This window comes from Ctenopharyngodon idella, chromosome 19, assembly GCF_019924925.1.
Source record: "Ctenopharyngodon idella isolate HZGC_01 chromosome 19, HZGC01, whole genome shotgun sequence".
Taxonomy (NCBI): Eukaryota; Metazoa; Chordata; class Actinopteri; order Cypriniformes; family Xenocyprididae; genus Ctenopharyngodon; species Ctenopharyngodon idella.
Genome location: NC_067238.1, coordinates 23,607,110 through 23,629,552, shown reverse-complemented (window position 1 = coordinate 23,629,552; position 22,443 = coordinate 23,607,110). Strand labels below are relative to the sequence as shown.

At 36.4% G+C, this 22,443-nt stretch overlaps 1 protein-coding gene across 1 annotated transcript in view; it reads left to right on the top strand.

The window, feature by feature from the left end:
- Positions 1-2,547: 2,547 nt before the first annotated feature.
- Positions 2,548-22,443, top strand: part of ripor2 (RHO family interacting cell polarization regulator 2) — a 72,577-nt gene continuing 52,681 nt past the window's right edge. The window contains exon 1 of the mRNA XM_051872699.1: positions 2,548-2,774. Coding sequence (XP_051728659.1) covers positions 2,699-2,774 — 76 coding nt within the window. The 5' untranslated portion in view covers positions 2,548-2,698. The remainder of the gene's footprint in view (positions 2,775-22,443) is intronic.

Sequence of the window (22,443 nt, the reverse complement as noted above, 5' to 3'; positions counted from 1 at the left end):
TATCATGTGACGATCAGAAGAAATAAACTTTTTTGAATTATTTTGTAAATCGGATTAAATTAGACTGATTTGGATTAATGTGTTTTACGTGAAAGCCTCTCATGTTTCAGTTTACTGTCTTTCACTTACTGCATTCATTGGTTTATAGTTATTTAAAAAATGGAGTGTCTTTAATTAGTATTTGAAGCGAACAGAGGGCTGTTTCATAAAACAAGATTATAATACAAGCCAGGCTTATTTTAGTTAGTCAGACTTATTGTCAGTGAATTCTGTTTCATAGAGCAAACTTAAATTAGTTCAAACTCAGTTACTCTGGCAATTTATGCTGGGAAACTAACCTGGTCCGGAGCAGGCTATCTGTCAGGCTAAGCTGAGTTTCTCTAACACTGACCAATAGGAACGCAATGATATTACAGCTGACTCTCTCACATACAATTATTTGACTTTATTAACCACTATCAGTCCAAAAATAAATAAATATAAATAAGATTATCTTATCAAAGTGATAAAATGTTGTGTTGCAAAATTGAGCACCCATTTACTAAATAGAGCTAAATAAAATAAAAAATTGGTGTAAGTTTAAGGCAATTTTTGATTAAAATGTAAGTATGATGAATCAAAACATTTAAAGAGAAGTAATTTCTTAAAAATTAAGTGTTATATAGCCCACTGAATCATTCTCAGACTTAATACTCACAAAAATTGAACCACTTGGGAGAGAACTGTCAGGAAAACTTATTTCTTAGGACAAAAGAGGACAGTGGTAAAAGAGGATTACCAAATCATTGTTTTGAGTGTGAAAATATAGCAAAAGTAACACAGAAATTCAAAATCAATGGACCTGTGACAAGGCCCTTAAAACAATCCTTCATTTTTAAGCTTTTATTTAGTGATGAGTGATTTTTTTTTGCTCGACAAAGAGCAGGAGAAATACCATGCAAGTGCCTCAGAGCCAGCAAAAGCTATGAAAAGAGTGACAGAGTAAAATGCAGCCTGCAGAAGTGACATGCATGGTTGCTGTTCACACTAGAAATAGGCCCTACCTACTGTAGTCAAAGCACAATAAAGTCAGCTAGCCTTTTCCAAGGCCTGTATAATATAGACCCTATAGATTTAATTAGATTGTTTTAAAATATATGAATACATTTCTCGGTTTTGTTTGGCAGCTGTAGTACATTTTATGGTTACTAGAAGAGCAGAAGTTAAAATCACCAAATTAAAATAAATATGCACAGACTAAATTTCAATTGGTAAGATGAATCTAAACTCAGTAATTGGCCTACAGTATATTAGCCTTGATTTACCCTATTACAATAGTCCATTTACAGTTACTGCTATCAGAAAAATATACTTACTTGTAGGTTTAAAATTGTACATATGGCACATTTGATGTCCAACATCAAACATTTTAGCAAAATGTATATTTTATTGCGCTCCTATTGCGTTCCATCTGTTTGGCGCGCAGCAGCGCTCGTTCACTGTGAAGTTTAGCAGCAAAATGGAAATATTTGCATGACTTTCTAACATTTACAGGTGGAGAATAAACTTGTGAAATGTAAGTTATGCACTGAGGAAAACACCATGTCTCAAACGCATAAAATAGCACAAAAATGTATGCTGTTTCCTATGGTGGATCGATTTGATCCATGATCGACCTCTAGGGCTGCTTAAGAAAAGCGTGCACGCGCAATTATCTTGACTAGGTAAACCTGGATCAAATTAGCGGGACTGCGTGAACTTCAATTACCTTTTATGAAACCGCTTTAGCCCCAACTTATTTGTTAGGTTCATTGAAGCCAGGTGTTGGAGTTTAATCCTCGCTTTTCTTAGCGTCTTTTATGAAACAGCCCTCGGATCTCCTATCTTACTGAAATATGATCTCAGGCTCGTTGTCTTCTAACGCAGTCAACGAGAGCAGTGTTATTTTAGTAGCCTGTTATTTGTATGCATTATTATTTTGATTTTACCTTTATTTTATTTTATATTTTCAGTTTTCATTTTAATTTTATTTTAAGTTGTAATATTGTCGTCATTGTTTTTTATATTTACATTTATAAGCAACATTTTTAATTTTTGTTTAATTTTTTCGAGTTGAAGTTTTTCATTTAATAGCCTATTTATATTTTATTTTATTTCAACTTTATTTAAATTATTTTTAGTTTATAAATGGTTTTAGTTTTCAGTTAACAGTAACAACACTGGTTGAGAGTGAGCGACTCAGGTAGGGAATACTCATAAGATCACACAGACACTAATGAAATACATTAGCGAAATACACCTTTCAGTCAAAGATATAGTGCATGTTCACTGTCTGGTATCCAATCCCTTCTTTTGTCCAGGAGACGACTAGAGTCATGTTTCAGTTCCGTGTGTGTGTGCCCAGATGTCAGCCATGGATTGGTGGTGCTCCCTGGATGAAGAAGCTGAGTGGCGCCTGTGTGTCAGAGCAGCAGAGGGAGTTGGGTTCCCCTGACTCATGCATAAATTATAGATCTCAGGCAATGCAAACAGACTTGTTGAGGCGACAGGTACACAGCCAGAGAGAGAGGAAACTCAAAGTCTACTTTGAGAACTGGACGAAGACCCTCAAAGGGTCCAATGTTTGCTTTGGATATGAGCTCATGGTTGGGGGACAAGAGGAGAAGTTTGGGCTGACGCCGATCAATGACGTCCTGTGGGCACAGTCTGGCGCACAGCCATGGAACTGTCGCGAAAGCTGCACTGGATTCGCAACCGGCCCTGGAGGGCCCGGGCCTGTCACAGGAAGTTCAACAGTGAGTGTGATATGTGCATGTGTGTGTGAAAGAACATGCTGGAAGGGTTGATGAATGCATCTTATCTCGGTGTAAAGGTCTATACACTCTTAAAAATAAAGGTTCTTTATTGGCACTGATGAAGAACCTTTAACAGTCATGGAATATTTCCACTGGACTTTATAGTGGAAATAAGTTCTCCTATGGCATCACTGCGAAAACCCCCTTTTGGAACCTTTATTTTTAAAAGTGTAAATGACTGCTGAAACTGAATTGTTCTATTATACGATGTACTGATGGTATCCATATCATACTGTGACTGATAACACATTCAAATGTGTCTGAAATTTCCCCCTACATTCGAGTTTTGTATGGGTCTGTCTGTGTTTACATTTGTGTGTGAAGAAATTGAGGGAGAGCATGAAGTGAGTGTGAAGGTGAAGTGTCCACAATGGCTTCTCTTCTATTCCCTTTCTGCTTGAAGATAAACACCATGGGTGTCCTGGATCGAGTGTTGGTCACGCTCTGACTCACACTGGGCTCTGATTGGCTAAAGGCCAGCAATGCTGATTGGTGATGTGTTCTTCAGATTAATGGCTGTTCAGCAAGCGGTTCACTCAGATGTGAAATAACAAGGAGTTTCTTAGTTTTAGTTTTTTTAACGTGTCTTAGTTTTAGTTCTAATCCATAGTATTGAGTTACAAAACTAGCCAATGGCCATCCAATTAAAAGCTTACAGATCTTTGCCTGCAAGGGGATCAAGGCTTTTCAAAAAGCATATTTGGATGGCTCTTAAAACCTGGAACTTAAAAATGGATATATAATATAATATAATATAATATAATATAATATATGAGCAATATCACGCTGATAGCTGTCAGATATGGCTGTATATCAGCACGGCTGTGACTTGGCCATAGGCACGAGACCGCAGGTAATCACAGCGTGCTGATATACAGCCATATTGCACGGCTACGAGTGCGATATTGCGTTTATACAACAGTTCGACGGCACGAGTGTGTAAATAAATAAGAAATAACAACGGAGTGTCTTTAAAACCCTCTTTTGTGCAGAACTACTTCCTTCCACCACGGATTCAAATCTTAAGTTGAGAATTTGACCAGAGTTCTGTTACTAATTATGAAACGTCACTTTAGAACTAGTAACGAAGAAATGTTGAATGTTGAGTCCCTCCATTGAAACTCATTGTATTTTGTACAGTATTATTGAGAGAGAGAGAGATCGTCTGTGTCTGATATAACACAATCATAATATTATATTCATTATAAAAATAAGTTTGAATGTTCGCTGAGGAAAGCGATCTTTGTTAGACGGTTAAGGGAATTTTCCATAACCACATCCTTTGTTTACAAAATTCCTTTTCAATTTAAAAGTCTCTTGCAACTGTCTCATTCACTCGTAAAGTTTGCCGCCATCTAACGGCGTATTAATGTAACTTTCACTCAATCCATATTACGCACTAATGGCCCCTTTCTCAATACCAATATTATTTTTTATAAAATATTATTTATTGAACAACAATATTTAAATGAACAATAGCCATTATAATGTAAGTTAAATATAGCCTTAAGTTATAAAATTTAACATAGCCCAATTCGATTTGCTCAGGAACAAATAATAGATTAATAAGACCAAAGATTGCCCTTTTTATGTACCCAAAATGAATTATATCTCATGTTTAACCACTATAAAGCCCGGAACACACCAAGCCGACGGTCGGCTGTCGGGTAGTTTTTATTCGTCAGCCGACTAAGTTTTCTTAGTGTGTTCCGCACCGTCGGCTGAAGTTGGTCCTTGTCGGCTTTTTTTCGGCCGATTCGACATGTTGAATCGGCGTCGGAGCTCGTCGGTCCGTCGGGCCATCTGATCATTCTGATTGGCTGTTCAGCTACTGCCACCTGCTGGTACGGAAAGGCATTTCATCTTACGCAGGCGCTGAACGGACGTGCTACTTGGCCATCGGCTGTCGAGCGTTGGTTTGGTGTGTCAGGGCAACTTTGGACCCAGACGCTGTCGATGTGAGCCAACCCAGCAGTCTGCTTTCGTCGCCACTAATTCGTCGGCGTCGGCTTGGTGTGTTCCTGCCTTAAGAGACAGCGGCAAATCCCAGAAGCGCTGGCCGAGATGAAGCTGTTCTCGGCGGGTACACGAGCACTGAACAGCTACTGACGGTGAAACGGTGAAAAGGTAGGAGTGCTGTTATCACTAGAATATCGCATGGCTCTCAGACAATCAGATTTGAGAACCAGAAAGAACTGTTGTATAAAATATAATATAATTAAATATAATAAATTAACTAACTACAATTATTTTAGTGATTAATTAAAACTGTATTTTAACACCTTATTTTATGTTATTTAATTAAGTTAGATTATTTTAATATAACTATAAATCATTTTAGGTCATCCTGCAGACTGCTAGATGTTAACTGAGGGTCACAATATCATTCCTTATTATTTTAATCTCTAAATTAAGTATTGATGAACCTGTAAAAATCTAAAAAAGAAGAAGAATCAAATCATTATTTACTAAGCTGTATTTATCCTTTGGAGTTTGGAAGATTTCAATGCCTCAGGGTTATTTTGTGTTAGTTTTTGGTTGCAAGCATAGACAAGTTTAAATTTAGTCTGAGGTTCAGTGTTTTAATTGAGTTATTTGGTGTCTGTGTGTTGTGCTCTTCAGCAGTCTTGTCCGTGCCTGAGAGAGAGCCGGAGACATGTGATAGCTAAAGATAGCTGAGCACTAGGCAGCACATGTGTGCATTATGCGGAGTGGACTACAGAGGATTTGAAAAGAGCAGAAAACTGATGCGGTTTACTCTGCTTTACGTCACTGTGAAAGTGCTTATATACACAGCCAAGTACATAATATGCAAATATGGCCAATTTAGATACAGCTTAATGTGTTTTATTGTGACATTTAAGCTTAAGGATGATAATTATGGCATAGTTGTGTCCTGACCTGTGTTATTGTGATTTAACTGCAGGGGACGCTCTCCTCTTCCCTTCTGGTTTGCAGATACTGAACCAAGTCTTGGTTTGGCTCAGACAAGCATAATCCTGTAAAATTAATCAGATGTTTATTAAATAGGACATGATGCTGATTCGCTGGTACTTTTGTCTGGATCTCACCACCCCCATGTCAAAATGAGTACAGCGTTAGAAAAGGAGAGAGAGGGAGAAACAGAGAGAAATCCTGTTTCACGTGTGACAGAAAAGATTTAGTTCAGGCTCATCAGCCGAATACCCTGTGACAACAGAGAGAACCCGTGGCCTCAGAATCCCTTTGCATAGCTAATTAACAGCAGCCATGTTTTAGCATTGCAGCTAATGTGCAAATCATTCCTCTACAAACCTAAACATATAGCTACAGCTGCTGTTGCTCTGGGAATGTTGACCATGTGCCATGAATTCCGCCTCAGTCACTCCCAGATTGGTATTAATTTCCACCTGTTTCTCATTTGGGGAGAGTCTGATCTGTGCAATGCTATTTATCTCAGTCATGCTATAAGAGTTGGCCACCTATTTCACAGATGTTGTCTCAGAAAATGGGAGCTAGTAGGGTGCATTCACAGCTCAGAGTGTTTGAATGTTTGAGTTCTGAAGTGTTATTTTAGGCCCTAAACACTCTACACAGTACTCAAATAGCCTATGTGAATGCAGATGCTATTAGCTTCGCTAGCTCATTTTCATGTTTTATGTCAGTATGCATTGCAGTATAGCTAAAATAACCATAACGTTTTCTTTTACAGACAGTTTTCTTTATTGTTATTGTTTTTTTTTCTTGTTTTTTTTTTTTTTTTTTTTTTTTTTTTAAGAACTTTTATTCGGTTTAAAGGGTTAGTTCACCCAAAAATTCTGTCATTAATTTCTCACCCTCATGTCGTTCCACACCCGTAAGACCTTCATCTTCGGAACACAAATTAAGATATTTTTGATGAAATCCGAGAGCTCTCTGACCCCTCCATAGACAGCAATATAATCACCATTTTCAAGGTCCAGAAAGGTAGTAAAGACATCATTCAAACAGTCAACGTGACTGCAGTGGTTCAAATTTAATTTTATGAAGCAATGAGAATAATTTTTAAAAGAGAACAAAAATGGAAGCTGCAATCTGGAAATCCACCGTGGCTCTTTTTTTTCGTACACCATAAATTACTTGAGCTTCAAAGCATGCAGACAAAATGCAAGAAATGCTATCATGTTATCTTAATAGCATGTTTTTAATGAACATTTTTAGAATTTATGCTCCTCTTGGTGTTTCTATTAATGCGATATCCCAAATTTGAATAAAAATAGGTGGATGGAAACATAGATAATGACACATAAAACCGAGTTTGTGTAGCATTTGATTTAGTAGAATGTTATGGGCCTAAAAGTTTTGGTGATATTGAAGTGCTTGTCCAAAACTGATGGATGGAAGCTCTACAACAAGTCTTAAAATAATTGGCAATTCCACTGTGTCGCTGCAGTGCGTCTGTATTCCCTTTGTGTCTGAGAAGAAGCTGAAGGCCCGCCGTGGACTGTAGATAAAAAGATAATCTGTGTGAATTGAACCCCACTCCACCCGTATTAAAACTAATTGTTAGGAACGCCCCACCGTTTTTTGTGAAGGATGAAACACACAAACGCAGAGCTTTCGGGGGGCTTATTTCATTTCAAAGACTCCTTTCATCTCTGTGAAGAGTGGATCTGGGTAGTCTGGACCATTATTTCTAGACTTACATGTAGACATGCTGGAGAGGTGTTTGTACCAGCGAGACAAAAGGGAGCACGGCGTGGGGAGTGAGGACTCGATCCTCTCCACATGAGGGGTTTGAAGGTGTCTGAGGGGTGGTGAAGGACCCCAGAGCTCTAGGCTGTATCACAGCCTGTGGTGTCTCTGGGACAAGAGCTGTCTGCTGTCTGACTTTACCTGCAGAGACAGTCTTTGAAGAGAACAAAAAATATGGTGGATAAGGATAATTGATGAAACACCAGCAGAGCATCTGACTATATGGGGTCTATTGTTGGTAGAGTTAAAATGAGGGTTGGTTCCCTTGAATTTCCTCTAAGGCTCTTGCTGAAGATTTGGATAAAGGTGGAGTATTGATCCATGCTTGAGGGAAAGACAGGCCTTTGTGAGGTGTAAAGCCATCTGACAAGACACCCCAAGCACATCCTCAAAGAGATGCCTGATTATGGTGATTTATCGGATATGCTCAACATTGATTTTCAGCCTGGTTGACCCCTGAGACTTTTCAAGGTCTTGATCAGTCTTTAAGATAAGTAAGATGCTTGGTGATGACTTCCTCTAGTGTCAATATGTTAGTCTAGCAGAGGCAGTTATCAGCAAATGGACAATAAATTAAAGGAAAAAAGCTCTATTAACAGCATCTGTGGCATTATGATGTTTACCATGGAAAATAATTTTGGCTTGTCCTTCTTCTTTTTGTCAAAAACAAAGGAACAAGACCCTTTTAAATCTGCAATCTTTGCTCGGCCCATACAGTTGTTTTTTTTAATTTATTTATTTAAATGGCTGTTTTCTATTTTAATATACTCCTATTTTAAAATGTAATTTATTCCTGTTATGGCTAAGCTAAATTTTAAGCATCATTACTCCAATCTTCAGTGTCACATGATCCTTCAGAAATCATTCTAATATGCTGATTTGCTGCTTAAAAAACATTTCTTATTATTATCAGTGTTGAAAAATGTTGCTTAATATTTTTGTGAAAACTAGAAAATGCATTTATTTAAAAAAAGAAATCTTTTGTTACATAATAAATGTTTTTACTGTCACTTTTGATAAATTGAATGCATCCATGCTGAATTAAAGTATTACATTAATTATATATATATATATATATATATATATATAATATACAGTCAAACCTAAATTTATTCAGACACCTTGAATATTTAATTCATTAATACAGTTTATTCATTATAGTTTAAAAAAATGAAAAATGGTAATAAAATATGACAAGATCTCAGAGTTAAACTGTGTCAGAAAAATTAGTCAAAAAAAATTCTTAATTATGTCAGATAACACTTAAGCAAAACATGGTCAGGTCAAAGTGTCTGAATAATTTTTGGTTCCAAATTTTTATCAATTTTACTGGTAGTCCACTGTATGAAGAATTTTTGGGTATAATATGTCAGAGTTTACTTTATTTTGCTATCCTCACTTACATAAATGAACTATAGTGTCCTGCACCCACTAGTAAAATATATCAAAAATGTCTGAATAATTTTTGGTTTGACTGTATACTATGGGACAACAACACAGAATTATTTTCTGTGGTCAACATTATTTAACCCTGAAAAATTCACATTGACAAACTGTGATTCTTTATCATCTTCATCCCTTCATAATGAACTCATTGCTCTAAATCTTTCAGCAGTGACATCTGTTTCATCAGAGGGGCTGTGACAAATCACTGAAGAAAGTTAGATGCCAAAAATACTCCTCTTTGTCCTTCGATAACCCGGTTCCCTTCAGAAGAGTCTGCAACAGAGAACGTTATTCTTAGAGTCCCATTTGACACGTCTGTCTGTCTGTCTGCAATCTAAAATATTAGTGCTCTGATCAGTGCCTGAACAGCATTTCCACCCACAGAAACCCTCCAGTGACTGCAGTGTGTCCACCCACTGGAGCTCTTGCCATGGTTGCATGATAGTGGACAATAGATTATTCTTGTAGTAAATCCCTAACTGCTGGACAAGAATTACATTTTATGTTTTGATAATGCTTTGCACGATTAGGGTCCAGTATACACGTTTTGAGGGGAGATTGTATCTGTTTCTGGCCAGATGGGAGATTCATAGTGTCTGATGATAATTTAAAATTGTCCTTAGGAGACACAACCAATCCTCTTTTACCAAAACACACACACACACACACATACACCTATTTCAGAAAGGTCTATTCAGGCGGCTAGCATACTGCCACACGGTTAACAGCCGACTGTTTAATGCTAACTTGCCAACAATGACTGTTACTTAATATTGTCATCTGAGAGCCCTGATAATGAGACATAAGAACCCCCCAGAGAGAGGGTGGTGAACATTAAACATGCTGCAAAGGAGTCTGTGGTGTTGCTAAGTGTCATTGTTGTCATTCAAAGTGTCAGGTTTGAATATAACATGCGGTCTCCACACTGTCAGCATCCCAGCTAACAAAACTATAAGAACATTTTGCTAACATTGCCATTAAGTTATGAAAACCTTACTTCTGAATGTTCTCTGAACATTCAAACAATTTTTTAATTGTTAAAAAAAGATTTCTTGGTTATGTGAATGTTGAGGGAACATTGAATTTTGCAAACATTATGGCAATGTTAGTTTTGAATGTTCTCTGAACATTCTGAAACAATTCACACTGAACGTTAGCTAAACTTCTGAGAACGTTCCCTATTACCTAGTACTGCACTTATGATACATTAAAGCCTGTCACTTTTAGAGAAACAACATTTTGCAATGTGAAGATTGCACTTGTTGCCCTTCAAAATTTTAGTGTTCATTGAGGAAGTGAAGAAACTTTCCTTTTTCCTTTTACTGTAAAGAGAACATTTTTTGGTATAAGCAATTTTTAGTGCAACGGAAACGGAAGCACTAAATAGTATTATACAACAGTTAGTTCCGCTCCTCAAATTTGATTGGCAGAGCAACGTTCCAAGAGTGATGATATACAGTGCAACACCACTACAACCTTTCACTGTTTGTATCACTGTTTCATTCTGCGCATTAGTGGTGGGGATTTTTAGTGACTCTTTTTTTGCAGTTTACATTGTTTTGCTTATGCCAGTGAGCCAGTGAAATATTTCCTTAACATTTTAAAAACTGAACATTTTAAACATCCAGAGAACATTCAAAAATAACATTTTCATAACTTAATGGGAACGTACTTAGAACATGTTTTTGTTAGCTGGAATGTTGTAAGTTTGTCTCATCAGGCAATCAAAAGTTCCACACACACATGTGTTCTTCGTGCCCACTTGAACACTTGGGCTAAATACCGGGAAATCCGTCATGCAAGTACAGTGCTCAAGTGCAAAGACCACAAGCCCATAGATATGGCAGAAATAGTAAAAGTAGTATTTTGAATACAAATGTCTTTACAGGTGAGTCATATAATCATTCACTCAAATGATTCGTTCAAAAACACTACTGTGTGTTGCTTGGAGACTGGAACGATTCTTCTGTGGCTTTGTAAGCATTAAGAAGTTAAGTAATTGAAAGTATTTTTGCCGGCAGAGCAAAAAATAAACAAATTAACTGGCAATATTGTATCAAAAATGTTCAAGTTGTTCAATATTAATCTCTTGTTTGTTGAACTGTTGTATAAAATTAATATCACACATTCAGGCCAAGCTGTTGGCCTGAATATCAGCAATGATGTGGTTACCTGTGTCTAATTGTAATTGGTTCTTACAGTATTGTACTTACAGGGGTTGGACAATGAAACTGAAACACCTGGTTTTAGACCACAATAATTTATTAGTATGGTGTAGCACTCCTTTTGTGGCAAAACAGCATCAATTTGTCTTGGAAATGGCAGATTCAAGTCCTTCATAGTGGCCATTTTGAGGGATTTTAAGCCATTCCTCTTCCAGAACAATGGCCAGGTCACTCTGTGATGCTGGTGGAGGAAAACATTTTCTGACTTGCACCTCCAAAATACCCCAAAGTGGCTCTGGAGACTGTGCAGGCCATGGTAGATGTTCAACTTCACTTTCATTTTCATCAACCATTCTGTCACATGTCTTGCTTTGTGTATTGGTGCATTATCATGCTGATACACGGCACCACCTTCAGGGTACAATGTTCGAACCATTAGGTGCACACTGTCCTCCAGAATGGTTTGGTAGTCCTTGGCCTATAAGAAATGCTATGATATTGCAGCCCAAACCATCACTGATCCACCCTGTGCTTCACTCTGGGCAGCAACAGTCCTGGCGTTAAGCCTCTTTGGGGCTTCTCCACACCGTAACTCCCACGGATGTGGGAAAGACAATAAAGGTGGACTCATCAGAGAACAATACATGTTTCACATTGTCCACAGCCTAAGATTTGCACTGTTGGCACCAATGAAACCGACATTTGGCATTGGCATGAGTGACCAAAGGTTTGGCTATAGCAGCCCGACCATGAATACTGACTCTGTGGAGCTCCCAACAAAATGTTTTGGTGGAAACAGGAGAGTCGATGTGCGCATTTAATTCTGCATTGAGTTGGGTAGCTGTGGTTTTATGTTTTTTGGATACAATCCGGTTCAGTACCTGGACATTCCTTTCAGGCAGCTTCCTCTTGCGTCGGCAGTTACTCCTGTTGGTACCATTGTTGTTCATCCTACATGGTGGTATGCTGATATTACCCTGGATACCATAGCTCTCGATACACCACAAAGACTTGGTGTCCTGGTCACAGATGAGCCAGCAAGAAACGCACCAGCATTGTCCTCTTTTGAACTTTGATATGTCTCCCATTATGTTGTGTGGATTACAGTATTTTATGTACATCTGTGCAACTGCTCTGCTAATTCAACCTTCACATTCTGCTCTTGCTGATGGAATGTAAAATCAGTGAAGATTGGCCACCAGACCACACAAATATAGGAATGAAACCTTCAACACTACATTTGCCAGTTTTTCAGTTTCATTGTCCAGTTTCATTAAATACTCACCCTCACGTCATTCCAAACCCATAAGACTTTCGTTCATCTTCGGAACACAAATGAATGATGACAGAATGCTGTCAGATTTTCTTCCATACTGACAATACATTCAAAGAGATTGGCATGGTAATGGATATGGCCATGTTAATGTATTTGGTCTTGGCGGAATAGATCTACGCTGCTGCTGCAGAGCAAGTACTGAGACTTGCTACTGCCAATACATTCACAAACATTGCTGAGCATGTAAGACATGCTGCTGCTGCTGCACATGCAACATACATGAATTAACCCCGTTGCAGATCTATACAGGTGGAGCTGGGGAAGGTGGAGGGTTTCTGAAAGTGCGCTGCAGACTGCTAACACTACCAGTATTTGTTTGAATGTTGAGCTGCAGCTCAAAGGCTGCTGATGCAACAGCAACCAATCAGCTGCTGTGCTATGTAAATATTGTTGGGATCGTTTACCAAATGAGCTAAAGACCTATCAGACTGTGCCATCTAGAGATTCATGCCAGAACTAAGTAATTATGAAAATACAGTTTTCATTAAGTTGAAGATGATGCCTTATCTTGAGGACTCACTTCTGAGGGAAGCATCATTAAACAAACGAAGTCTCATTTTGTTTTGAGTATTTGACCTTTGTGTTTGGATTCGTTTTATTTTCTGCTTTTGGCTTCCTTTTTTTTTTTCAACATTTATTGTTTTACTATGTGCTTTGGAAACACAACAGCATCCTCCCACACCATGGCAACACGCCTCTCTGGAGCTAATACGGGATCCTTAATATGGAGGTTAAGCACCTCAGAGAGGTTTAGGTTACAGAGATATGATTCATTCACACTCTTGCTGTTTCATTTCCCTCTCTTCATTTGGACCATCTTCCACCCTCTTGCTGTTTGGCTCTAATTTGGTTCTTCTCAAATAACCTGGATTATTTAGACATCCGCAGTAATGTAACTGATAGTTGCAGAAAACCATGATGACAACATGGCCATGATATTATAAAACAATAGGGGCTATTCAAGCATGCTGATGCAGGTAAGAACGCTCAAACACGGTCACAGCAAGTACCATCAACCATAGCGGCCCTCTCAGGATTCAACAAACTCACAGTCTTTGATCACAAAGTCAGTAATCCTGAATGGCCCCTGCTGGAAAGGAATTTATGTGCTTGCTTACAGCATGAGTGCACTAGGTTCAACAACATTTAAGAAACTCACTCATTTTTGTTAGAGTGACCTTTGTGTATGATGAAATATTCTAGTTTCAATCTTTAGAATGATTCAGGGTTTTTAAGTTGTTTTCCCCAGTGTGTTGTTAGATGCTAATGTCTCAAGAATAAGTGGAAATAAGAGAAATGAAACGGCAGATATGCTGCAGAGTTAGGATGAATAGGGAGTTAGTTGACTAAGACTGAGTTAATTAATGGTACATGCTTGGGGTTAATGATTCAAAGAAACCCTATATTAAACTTCGTATTAGACTTCGACATGTAACTCACTTTGTGTAACTTATTAATGTCCTTAATATCATTTGTGTGGCTTGTTGATGAAAGATGTGCTCTTACTTTTTCATGAGATTGGATTTAGGTTACAATAAAATAAAAAAAAAAAAGAAGTAATTTAAAAGTAAGTTATTTTAATATTATTATATAATGTTGTATTTATTAATATCTTGAATTGGCTTATTTTATATTATTTTATTTTTAATTTTATTTTAATTAATTTAATTTAATTTTCTTATATTTTTATTTAATTTTATTTTATTACATTATTTTATTTTAAGTTTTGGTATTTGTTTTTGTAATTTTTATTAGATTATTTTTTTATATTTCTATTTAGTTGTCATTTATATATTTAAGTTTTTAGTAAATATTTAGTAATTTTAGTACTTATTTCACAGTTGCCACAGAAAATTTCAAATTTTAGTTTTTTAAATTATATTTGAATCTAATATTTTTATTTTATTTCAACTTTATTTCAAATAATGAATTGATTTAATAGTTTTAGTTATAACAATAACAACACTGATGTAGCAACACACTGGCAAACCCATTACAATTAAATTTTCTTTTTTTTAAAAAATGTAATATTTTGTTTTTCAATTCTGATGAATATTTACCATTGGTAACCTTATTAGCCAGACAACAGATGGCAGAATGCTGTCTTTACCAGTTTCATCTTGTCTCCAAAAAGCAGACAGTCACAAATGAGTCATTCTAATAAACCCAGTCCTAAAGACACCAGCAGCAGCCCACAGGAGTTATTACAAAACAACTCTGACACATCTGAAGCCCATAAATCATGCACCAATAGGGTGACAATGCCTCATTTAACATTATGTTGTATTACAAAAGTAGCTTCCCGACAGGTATACATAACAGGAACAGAAGGGACAACAACATTGTGCAATCCTAAATAAGGGGTCCCATGGTTTTTCAAGAGCTCTCTAGTCTGTGAGGCCTGGGGGTTTTAGGGGCATGCGATTCCTGTTGATGGATTCTGGGATGTTACCATGGCTCATCGTTGTTTTAAAAGCCGGATGTGGGCCCACAGAGGAATGCCAAGATCCCTGGGTTGGCTAGGCTGAATGAGCAGAGGGTGACAGCCTCGCCAGGCATGCTGGGAAAGAACATTCTCATGCAGATAAACTGTAAAAAAGCTCCTTGTCTGGAGTTCTGGAACTCCATATGGGAATCTCACACTCAACAGGATGGAAAACTAAAAGCAAAGCACCAGCAGTTCTCAGCATGTTCAGGGGTAAATAGCATTTTTTTTTTTTTTTAAATTAAATTAATTATTTTTCATATATATATATATAGGACATAAATACTTTTATTAAGTCAAAATCACTAGCATCTAAATTAATAATAAATAATAATAAAATATTAAATCTATTTGGATATACATTATAAGACATATATTGTTTTGCCACTGTTTTTTGTAATTTTATATGAACTAAGGACCACTCACCATTCACAATTTTTACCCAGCCCTCCCCTCTTACTCTCTCTTCTTTCTCTCTCTCCCCTATAAAAAACTACTAACCATATCATCAGGCATACAATACCACTACGATGTCCTCATTTGTTAAGACATATAGGCACACTGTAAACCCCATAAGTTCAGAATACTCAAAACATTTGTGGAAGCCAATTACCTCTAAAAATTTAAGTAAACTCAAATTTTTTAAGTTAACTAACTCAAATATTAAGTTAGTAAAACTTATTTTTTATTTTGTAGTACACAAACATGTTATTTAATTGAAATATTGAATAAACTAACCCATAAAGTTTGTTTGCATAAATATCATATTAACTTAAACCTTTATGTTTAAGTGCTAGTTAGCAACAGCACGCTAATGCGCTAATGCACTTACCAAAGAGACTATCACTATATATACTTGCCTGTACATAGTTAATCAATATATAGCCTTGAAGTTTTGCAGCCCATCCTTGACCTAACAGCAGGTCTTCACCACAATGGTAACCCTACAAAACTTCAACATAACAGAAACCCCTGTAAACCCCAACAGAACAGAACAATAAACACTAACACATCTCTAACAGATCATTTGTCCAATGGAAATCTTATTGGTTTGACCATAGTTACTTCAATTTTGCTGTCATTTTACCACATGTGTACCATTTCACTTTTTTTGGGCTGTCCTTGTATTGCTTGTTTGCAGGAAGTGGTAAACGTGTGATGTGGCACAACTGAGGCATGACCAATATTGCTCTTAACTAACAACATGCTTTGGGTTATCTGGGAGGTGTGGCTCATTTCCTTCCCTTTTTGTTTCTCTCTCTATCCCCTGTTGCAAACGCATCCCTTCTCTCTGGTCACCTGTTTGTGTGGGAACGGATGTGATGCAAACCACAGAAGCTTCTCCACCCATAGCCTGTCCTGCTCATAAAGATAATGTTATATTGTTGTTTAAATCTTCCTTTAATTATCCTCTTACCATAATGTTTAGCAGTAATTAATTAAAGTGCAACAAATTGCTAATTTCCTCACCACAAAGTGCTTTAAATAACAAGATGGTATAAATTGCATCTTGAGTGAATACCAAATTGTGATGGGAAAGTTATGTTGGCAGATTAACACCTGATTATTTATTAACAATATCACACTTGGTTACTTAGTAGGAGTTCACCTGCGTAAAGTTGTTTGGAAGCATTTTTGCTAGTTACTTAGGGGCCGTTTATTTACACGACAATGGCGTTTTTGGAACCTGAAAATGCTAACTTTTGAAAACAGGTTTCAAAATGCAAGTTTTTGAAAACGATACTGTTATCAAAAGCGAATTTGTGGAAATGGTGACATAATGCGCATACATATTGCATGTTGAGTCTATAGGCATGCGCAAGTACTTGACAACCAAAACAACAATGGCGGACTACAGGACTGTGTTTTTGCTGCTCAAGATATTGAGTTTATTAATGCTTCTCCAGCAACGTGTTTAATTCTGCACCACTACTACGACCAGTAGAGACGCATTATTTACATATGCCAAATTCAACCCGATCTCACGGCAATTCGTACGTATTTTACGAGGTGGCTAATTCATACGAATTCGTACGGCCTTACTCGTACGACCTCACTTGTACGAATTTGTACGTTTTTTGCTAAATCGTACATATTTTACGAGTTGCCAAATTCGTATGAATTCGTACGAATTACCTACCCCTAACCCCGCCCCTAAACCTACCCGTCACTGGGGTTTAGACACATTTTATGAGGTGGCTAATTCATACGACCTCACTCGTACGAATTCATAAGAATTAGCCACCTCATAAAATACGTACGAATTGGTCGTGAGATAGCGTTGGCCAAATTCTAACATCGCCAACTAATTCTAATTCTGATCTCGCCAGCTACTGGCCTGGCAGCATAATACAGTGTTTTCAGTCGTTTTCGCGGATCCGTGAGAATGGGGATCGCTTTGACAACATTGTCCCCAATACGTTTTCCTTTTTTTAAGTACATTGTTGTCGTGTAAAGTACCCTTAGGCTAACAAAAAATGCTGGTATTAACAATTTTTGTACATGTACTATGGTAATCATTAGTGGGAAGTTACTTTTAAAAGTAATGCATGACAATATTGTGTTACTCTTTTAAAATGTAACTAATTACATTACTTAGTTACTTTTTATGGAAAGTAATGTGTTGCATTACTTTTGTTTTTCAAAAGTCTTTAAAGCAGTAATACTTTCAACAGCATAGCCTATACAACATACACCTTCATTTTCTTTTAAACACATTTAGAATACGCATTTCCTGACGCGTAGAGCTATTCCATACAAAAAAATCTCTTAACATTATATGTTATATACCTACTGTACAACTCTTTTTATTATTGAAAGCTGAAAGTAATGTGTTTTGTTACTTATGTACTCTGTTCCTGCACACAAATGAGTGCGCATGTCTAAGTGACTGCGTTATGGAGAAGAGAGAGTAGTTAATTCAGTAGTTAAAAAAAGCAAATTAATTCAAATGTGCATTACTTTAAAAAAAAACAACCAAAAAAAAAACAAAGGTAACTCAAATATTAATATGTAAATTTATTAAGTAATGCATTATTTTACTCGTTACATCAAAAAAGTAATCTGATTCCATAATGCACATTACTTGTAATGCATTACCCCCAACACTGGTAATTATTCAGCACCATAGTATATAGCAACATTCATTAACAGCTGCCATCACTTTCATGATGCTTCAAAGAAAAAAAAACAATATACATCATTACAAGAAACATTATGCATTCACTTTCAAAAATGAAAAAAATTAAGTATTATTTGACTCACACTCTTTGCATTCGCAATTTAAAAGCCTTTGGGGATATGAAAAAATAGTTTAGTGGTAAAAACAGAAGTTATACTGGCATAGGGTGTGGTTCAGTAAAACTGTTTGTCACATTGGTTGTGCCCTCTTTCACATGCCTTCAGTAAGCATGGGAAAAGCAAAATGGCTTTGGGTCACTGAGAGTTTAAAATTAGAAATAAAACAACACTCCTCCCTTTATGGTTGCATTGGTGACACTAGCCTGGTATACAGTCTTGAAGCTTTTGTGAAAGAAAAAATATTTGTTATCTACTGTTATTTTGGACTAGCTGTTCTTGATCATCTGAGTGCTCTATATTGACTCATGTATCATTTACATTTACTGAGCTTCCTCCAACATCCATTCAAGATAAATCTGCTAACAGACTCATCAAGCATCAAAAACAGACTGGCCATGATCTTAAACCTAGAATCAGCATTAGTGAGAGACTCAACCTGCATTGTAAAATTTTTATGTCTATGTCATCTTTTGTTGCAGTACGTTTCTTATTGTCTCTCTGGCAAAGCAGCAGTTCTTAGCATATGCTTATATTTTGATATATGTTGTCATTATTGGAGAAAAGAGATTGGCACAATGTGAGAATTTCCTCAGCTTCAACATCCTTCTTTGTTGTACCATCTCTTTAAGTCTTAGCACAACCTGTGCTATCTAAAAGAGGTTACGCATTCTTGCATAAGTAAAGCACATTTTTAAGCTTTGATTGGCATGAATAAAGATTATTCATATCAGCCCTTATGCAGTAATTTGAATGAACAGAACAAGATCCTTTTATCTGACTTACATAAGAGACATATGGATGAACTCTTAAGAAGAAACATTGTTTAAAAGAGTTGTGCTATGAAAGTTAAAGGTGCTGTGAGTACTTTAATTTAAAGTAATTAAACGTGAACAACCTAATGGCAATACAGGCACTAAGATTTTCCTATAAAATAAACACTGGAGACTCAATGGATTTCAGCTAGCTGTTTAACAAACTATCAATATTTGTGGAGATATTGTGCAGATTAGTGTCCTAAATTCCCAAATGCTTTTGTTTGATATTTTTCATACAGTGTGTTTCTTGTTTTTACCTAGGGCAGCCTGTGGTGCGTGGGATGTGCTGATAACAGCAGGTGTGTGTGTGTGTGTGTGTGTGTGTGTGTGTGTGTGTGTGTGTGTGTGTCGGTATGATAGCTGCTCATTTTCAGTGGCATGACTAACAGCTAACATAATTACAGGACAGACTGTTGACGAGCCTGTATTGCCGTAAAAGAATTTTTATATCTATAACACAGACAAGCAAATCAAATACAAGGCCGTAACGGTTTTATTGTGAATTGTATATTATGTACAGTAGCTGTGATATGCTTTAAAGGTTTAAAAGACCACCAATAATCACTGCTCAACTGATTTAAAAAGCATGTTTATTCTTATAACAAAAGACTTGTTTTATGTTACTATCCAATACTTGTATTCCAATGCTAAATGACCTAAGAAGGCTTTAGATTTAAGGTTCACACTAACATTATAGCCAGGTTTATATTGTGGATGTTCTCTGTTCTAGAAAACGGTTCCTCCTGGCTACCTCAGGGGTCTTATTACTCTCTTGCCCTTCATTATTCATGCGTACAGACCTGAAATGCACCACCAGGAGACTGTAGGCCAGGGGCGAGTCAATCCATCACAAACCAAACACAATACTCACATCTTGTGAATTTTGCTGGCATAGCTGTAGAATCAGAGAGACTTGTGGGATTATCAGTTGCTAGTGTTCAACTAGCCCCAGGTTTTAACCTGTTTACAAGAACACGCTTACAATATGAAGAAAACTAGAACTGACCCATCTTATTAAGAATCATTATTATAAGAACCATATCTTTACAGGAGACATATAGTGCTTTCTTTGAAGCGTTTTACCGAACAATAGGTCTCATTTACTAATCTATGAAAGGTTGTTAATGCCACGGAATAAATAAAAAAGGTAATTGCGACTTTTTATCTCAAATGTCAGAATGGCTAGTTATAAAATCGGAACTGCAAGAATTAAAGTAAGAATGCGAGATATCGACTCGTGATTGTGAGGGAAAAAAGTCAAATTGTAAGATAAAAATTCGCAATTACCTTTTTTATTCCGTGGTGGAGCTTCCATAAAAATAGCCCATATGCACGTATTTTGTGCGTAAAATCAGGAATCACGATGAAAGCATTAAAGAGCAGGAGAATGAGCAAGGACTTATAATTTGGATTCATCAACATTACAACGAAGGTAAGAACAAATTTACAGTATGTACGTAGGTACTCCACTGATTTTTATTAGGCTATAGATCAGTGGCGTAGGCCTGCATACCTGTGGATAATCAGATGCGTAAGAACATTTTTCACGCATGTAAATGCGCAAATTGTACAAATTTATTAATAAATAACGCTTCCTTCATGTGCTATCAGAAATTTAATAATTCCCACACTGTAAAAAATGAATGTGATTTTAACGGTAAAATATTGTAAAAACGCTATGGAAAAAAATTGTAAATAGGTTAACAGTAAGTTCCCGTATTATATACAGGGAAAAACTGTAAAAGCTCTTACCAGACATTTTATGTAATTTTTACAGTAAATTTTAAAATTTAGAAGCAAAAAAGACAATCAATGTATAATTTACAGTAAAAAGTATTTTGTTTAAATAATCATGTTATGTACATTAGGGTTTTATGTTACATCTTCTGTTGTTTGATGAATGTTTATTGCATTGTGTAAGTGTTGTGGGTTACCATGATGGTGTTTTGCGTTTGCGTGAATGACTCTGTGCACCTTCTTTATATTAGTATATACTTCAGCTCGTGGAAAAGCTACTCGTGATGAACTCTGATTCTTCATGTGGCTTTCTCTTTTACCACCTGCATTATTATGGTGGTTGTCAGTATATGTTAAAGGTACAAAACAGATTTTAGTAGTAGTGTGCATTGTTGAATTTATTGGTTTACATTCAAATTTTCTTGTTTGTAAATTACAGTTTTATACTGTAAAATTTACAGTTTGTTCTGTAAATGTGTTTTTCTTTATTTTTTACAAAATTATTCTGGCAACCACAACTGCCAAAATTATTTTGTAAAAACTATGGAATTTTTTTTTACAGTGCACTTCTTAAGTTGTGATTACAAGCTTATCGCATTCAAGTTTCGAAATGGGATGGCATTCATGTGCAATTTTTACCTAGGAAACTCGTATTTACGATAATTCCGAGAGCACGGGAAGGCAGCAAAAGGCCCATTGTGTTTTGGTACATGTGTACCAAAACATTACATTTTATCATTTTGCAAACATCATGGAAATGTTACTTTTTGAATTTCTTGTTAATCTTCTGAAACAAGTAGTAACATTTAAAAAAAACGCTAGAAGAACGTCCAAGGGTCCAACTAAAACGTTTCGGAAATAAAATGTTCCATGATTGCGAATGTTTTTGTGCTAACATTTTGAGAACATTATTAAAGACCAGATAACTCTGAAAGAATGTTCTATTAATATTATTGGATGAACTCAAGTTCATAACTTTGAGAGAACGTTGCCAGAATGTTAACTAAAGCTCTGAGAACGTTCCTTGTTAGCTGGAGAATCATAAGTCTGGTTGTTTGGAAAAGCATAATTTGAGGTATCCTTCGTGTCCATTGCATAAACTGTTCAGGGGTGAGTTACATGTCGCAGTTTAATGCTGTTTAAATTCCACACTCTGCATTTAAGCAATAATAATAGTGATTCTTGCTTAAGCAAACACCACTAAATGTTAAAGGATGAAGCAATCACATCAAAATGTTTCCTGGAAACGTGACGAGTGTGGGTGGATCTATTTTGGTTCCTCTATATAGGACATGTTTTTAAAAGAATCCAGAAGTGAATAATTGCTGTTATATGACTGTGAGTGTGTGAGCTGACCCCTCCGTTAATGAGATTGTCATTAGGTCTATTCCACAGAGCTTTCATAGGAGGCATGCAAAAATTAAAGAGAAAGACTTAGATTCACTGCAGCCTAGTTACTATTTCAGAAAGGCTTTAGATGTGAAGAACATGATAGGTACTTTCGAACACACAACAAATTGTGTAGTTAGAAGTCTTTATGTGTTACTAAATAAGGTAATTCACCTTATGCACTTTTGCCCTAGTTTTATCATATTTGATACACAAATCGCCT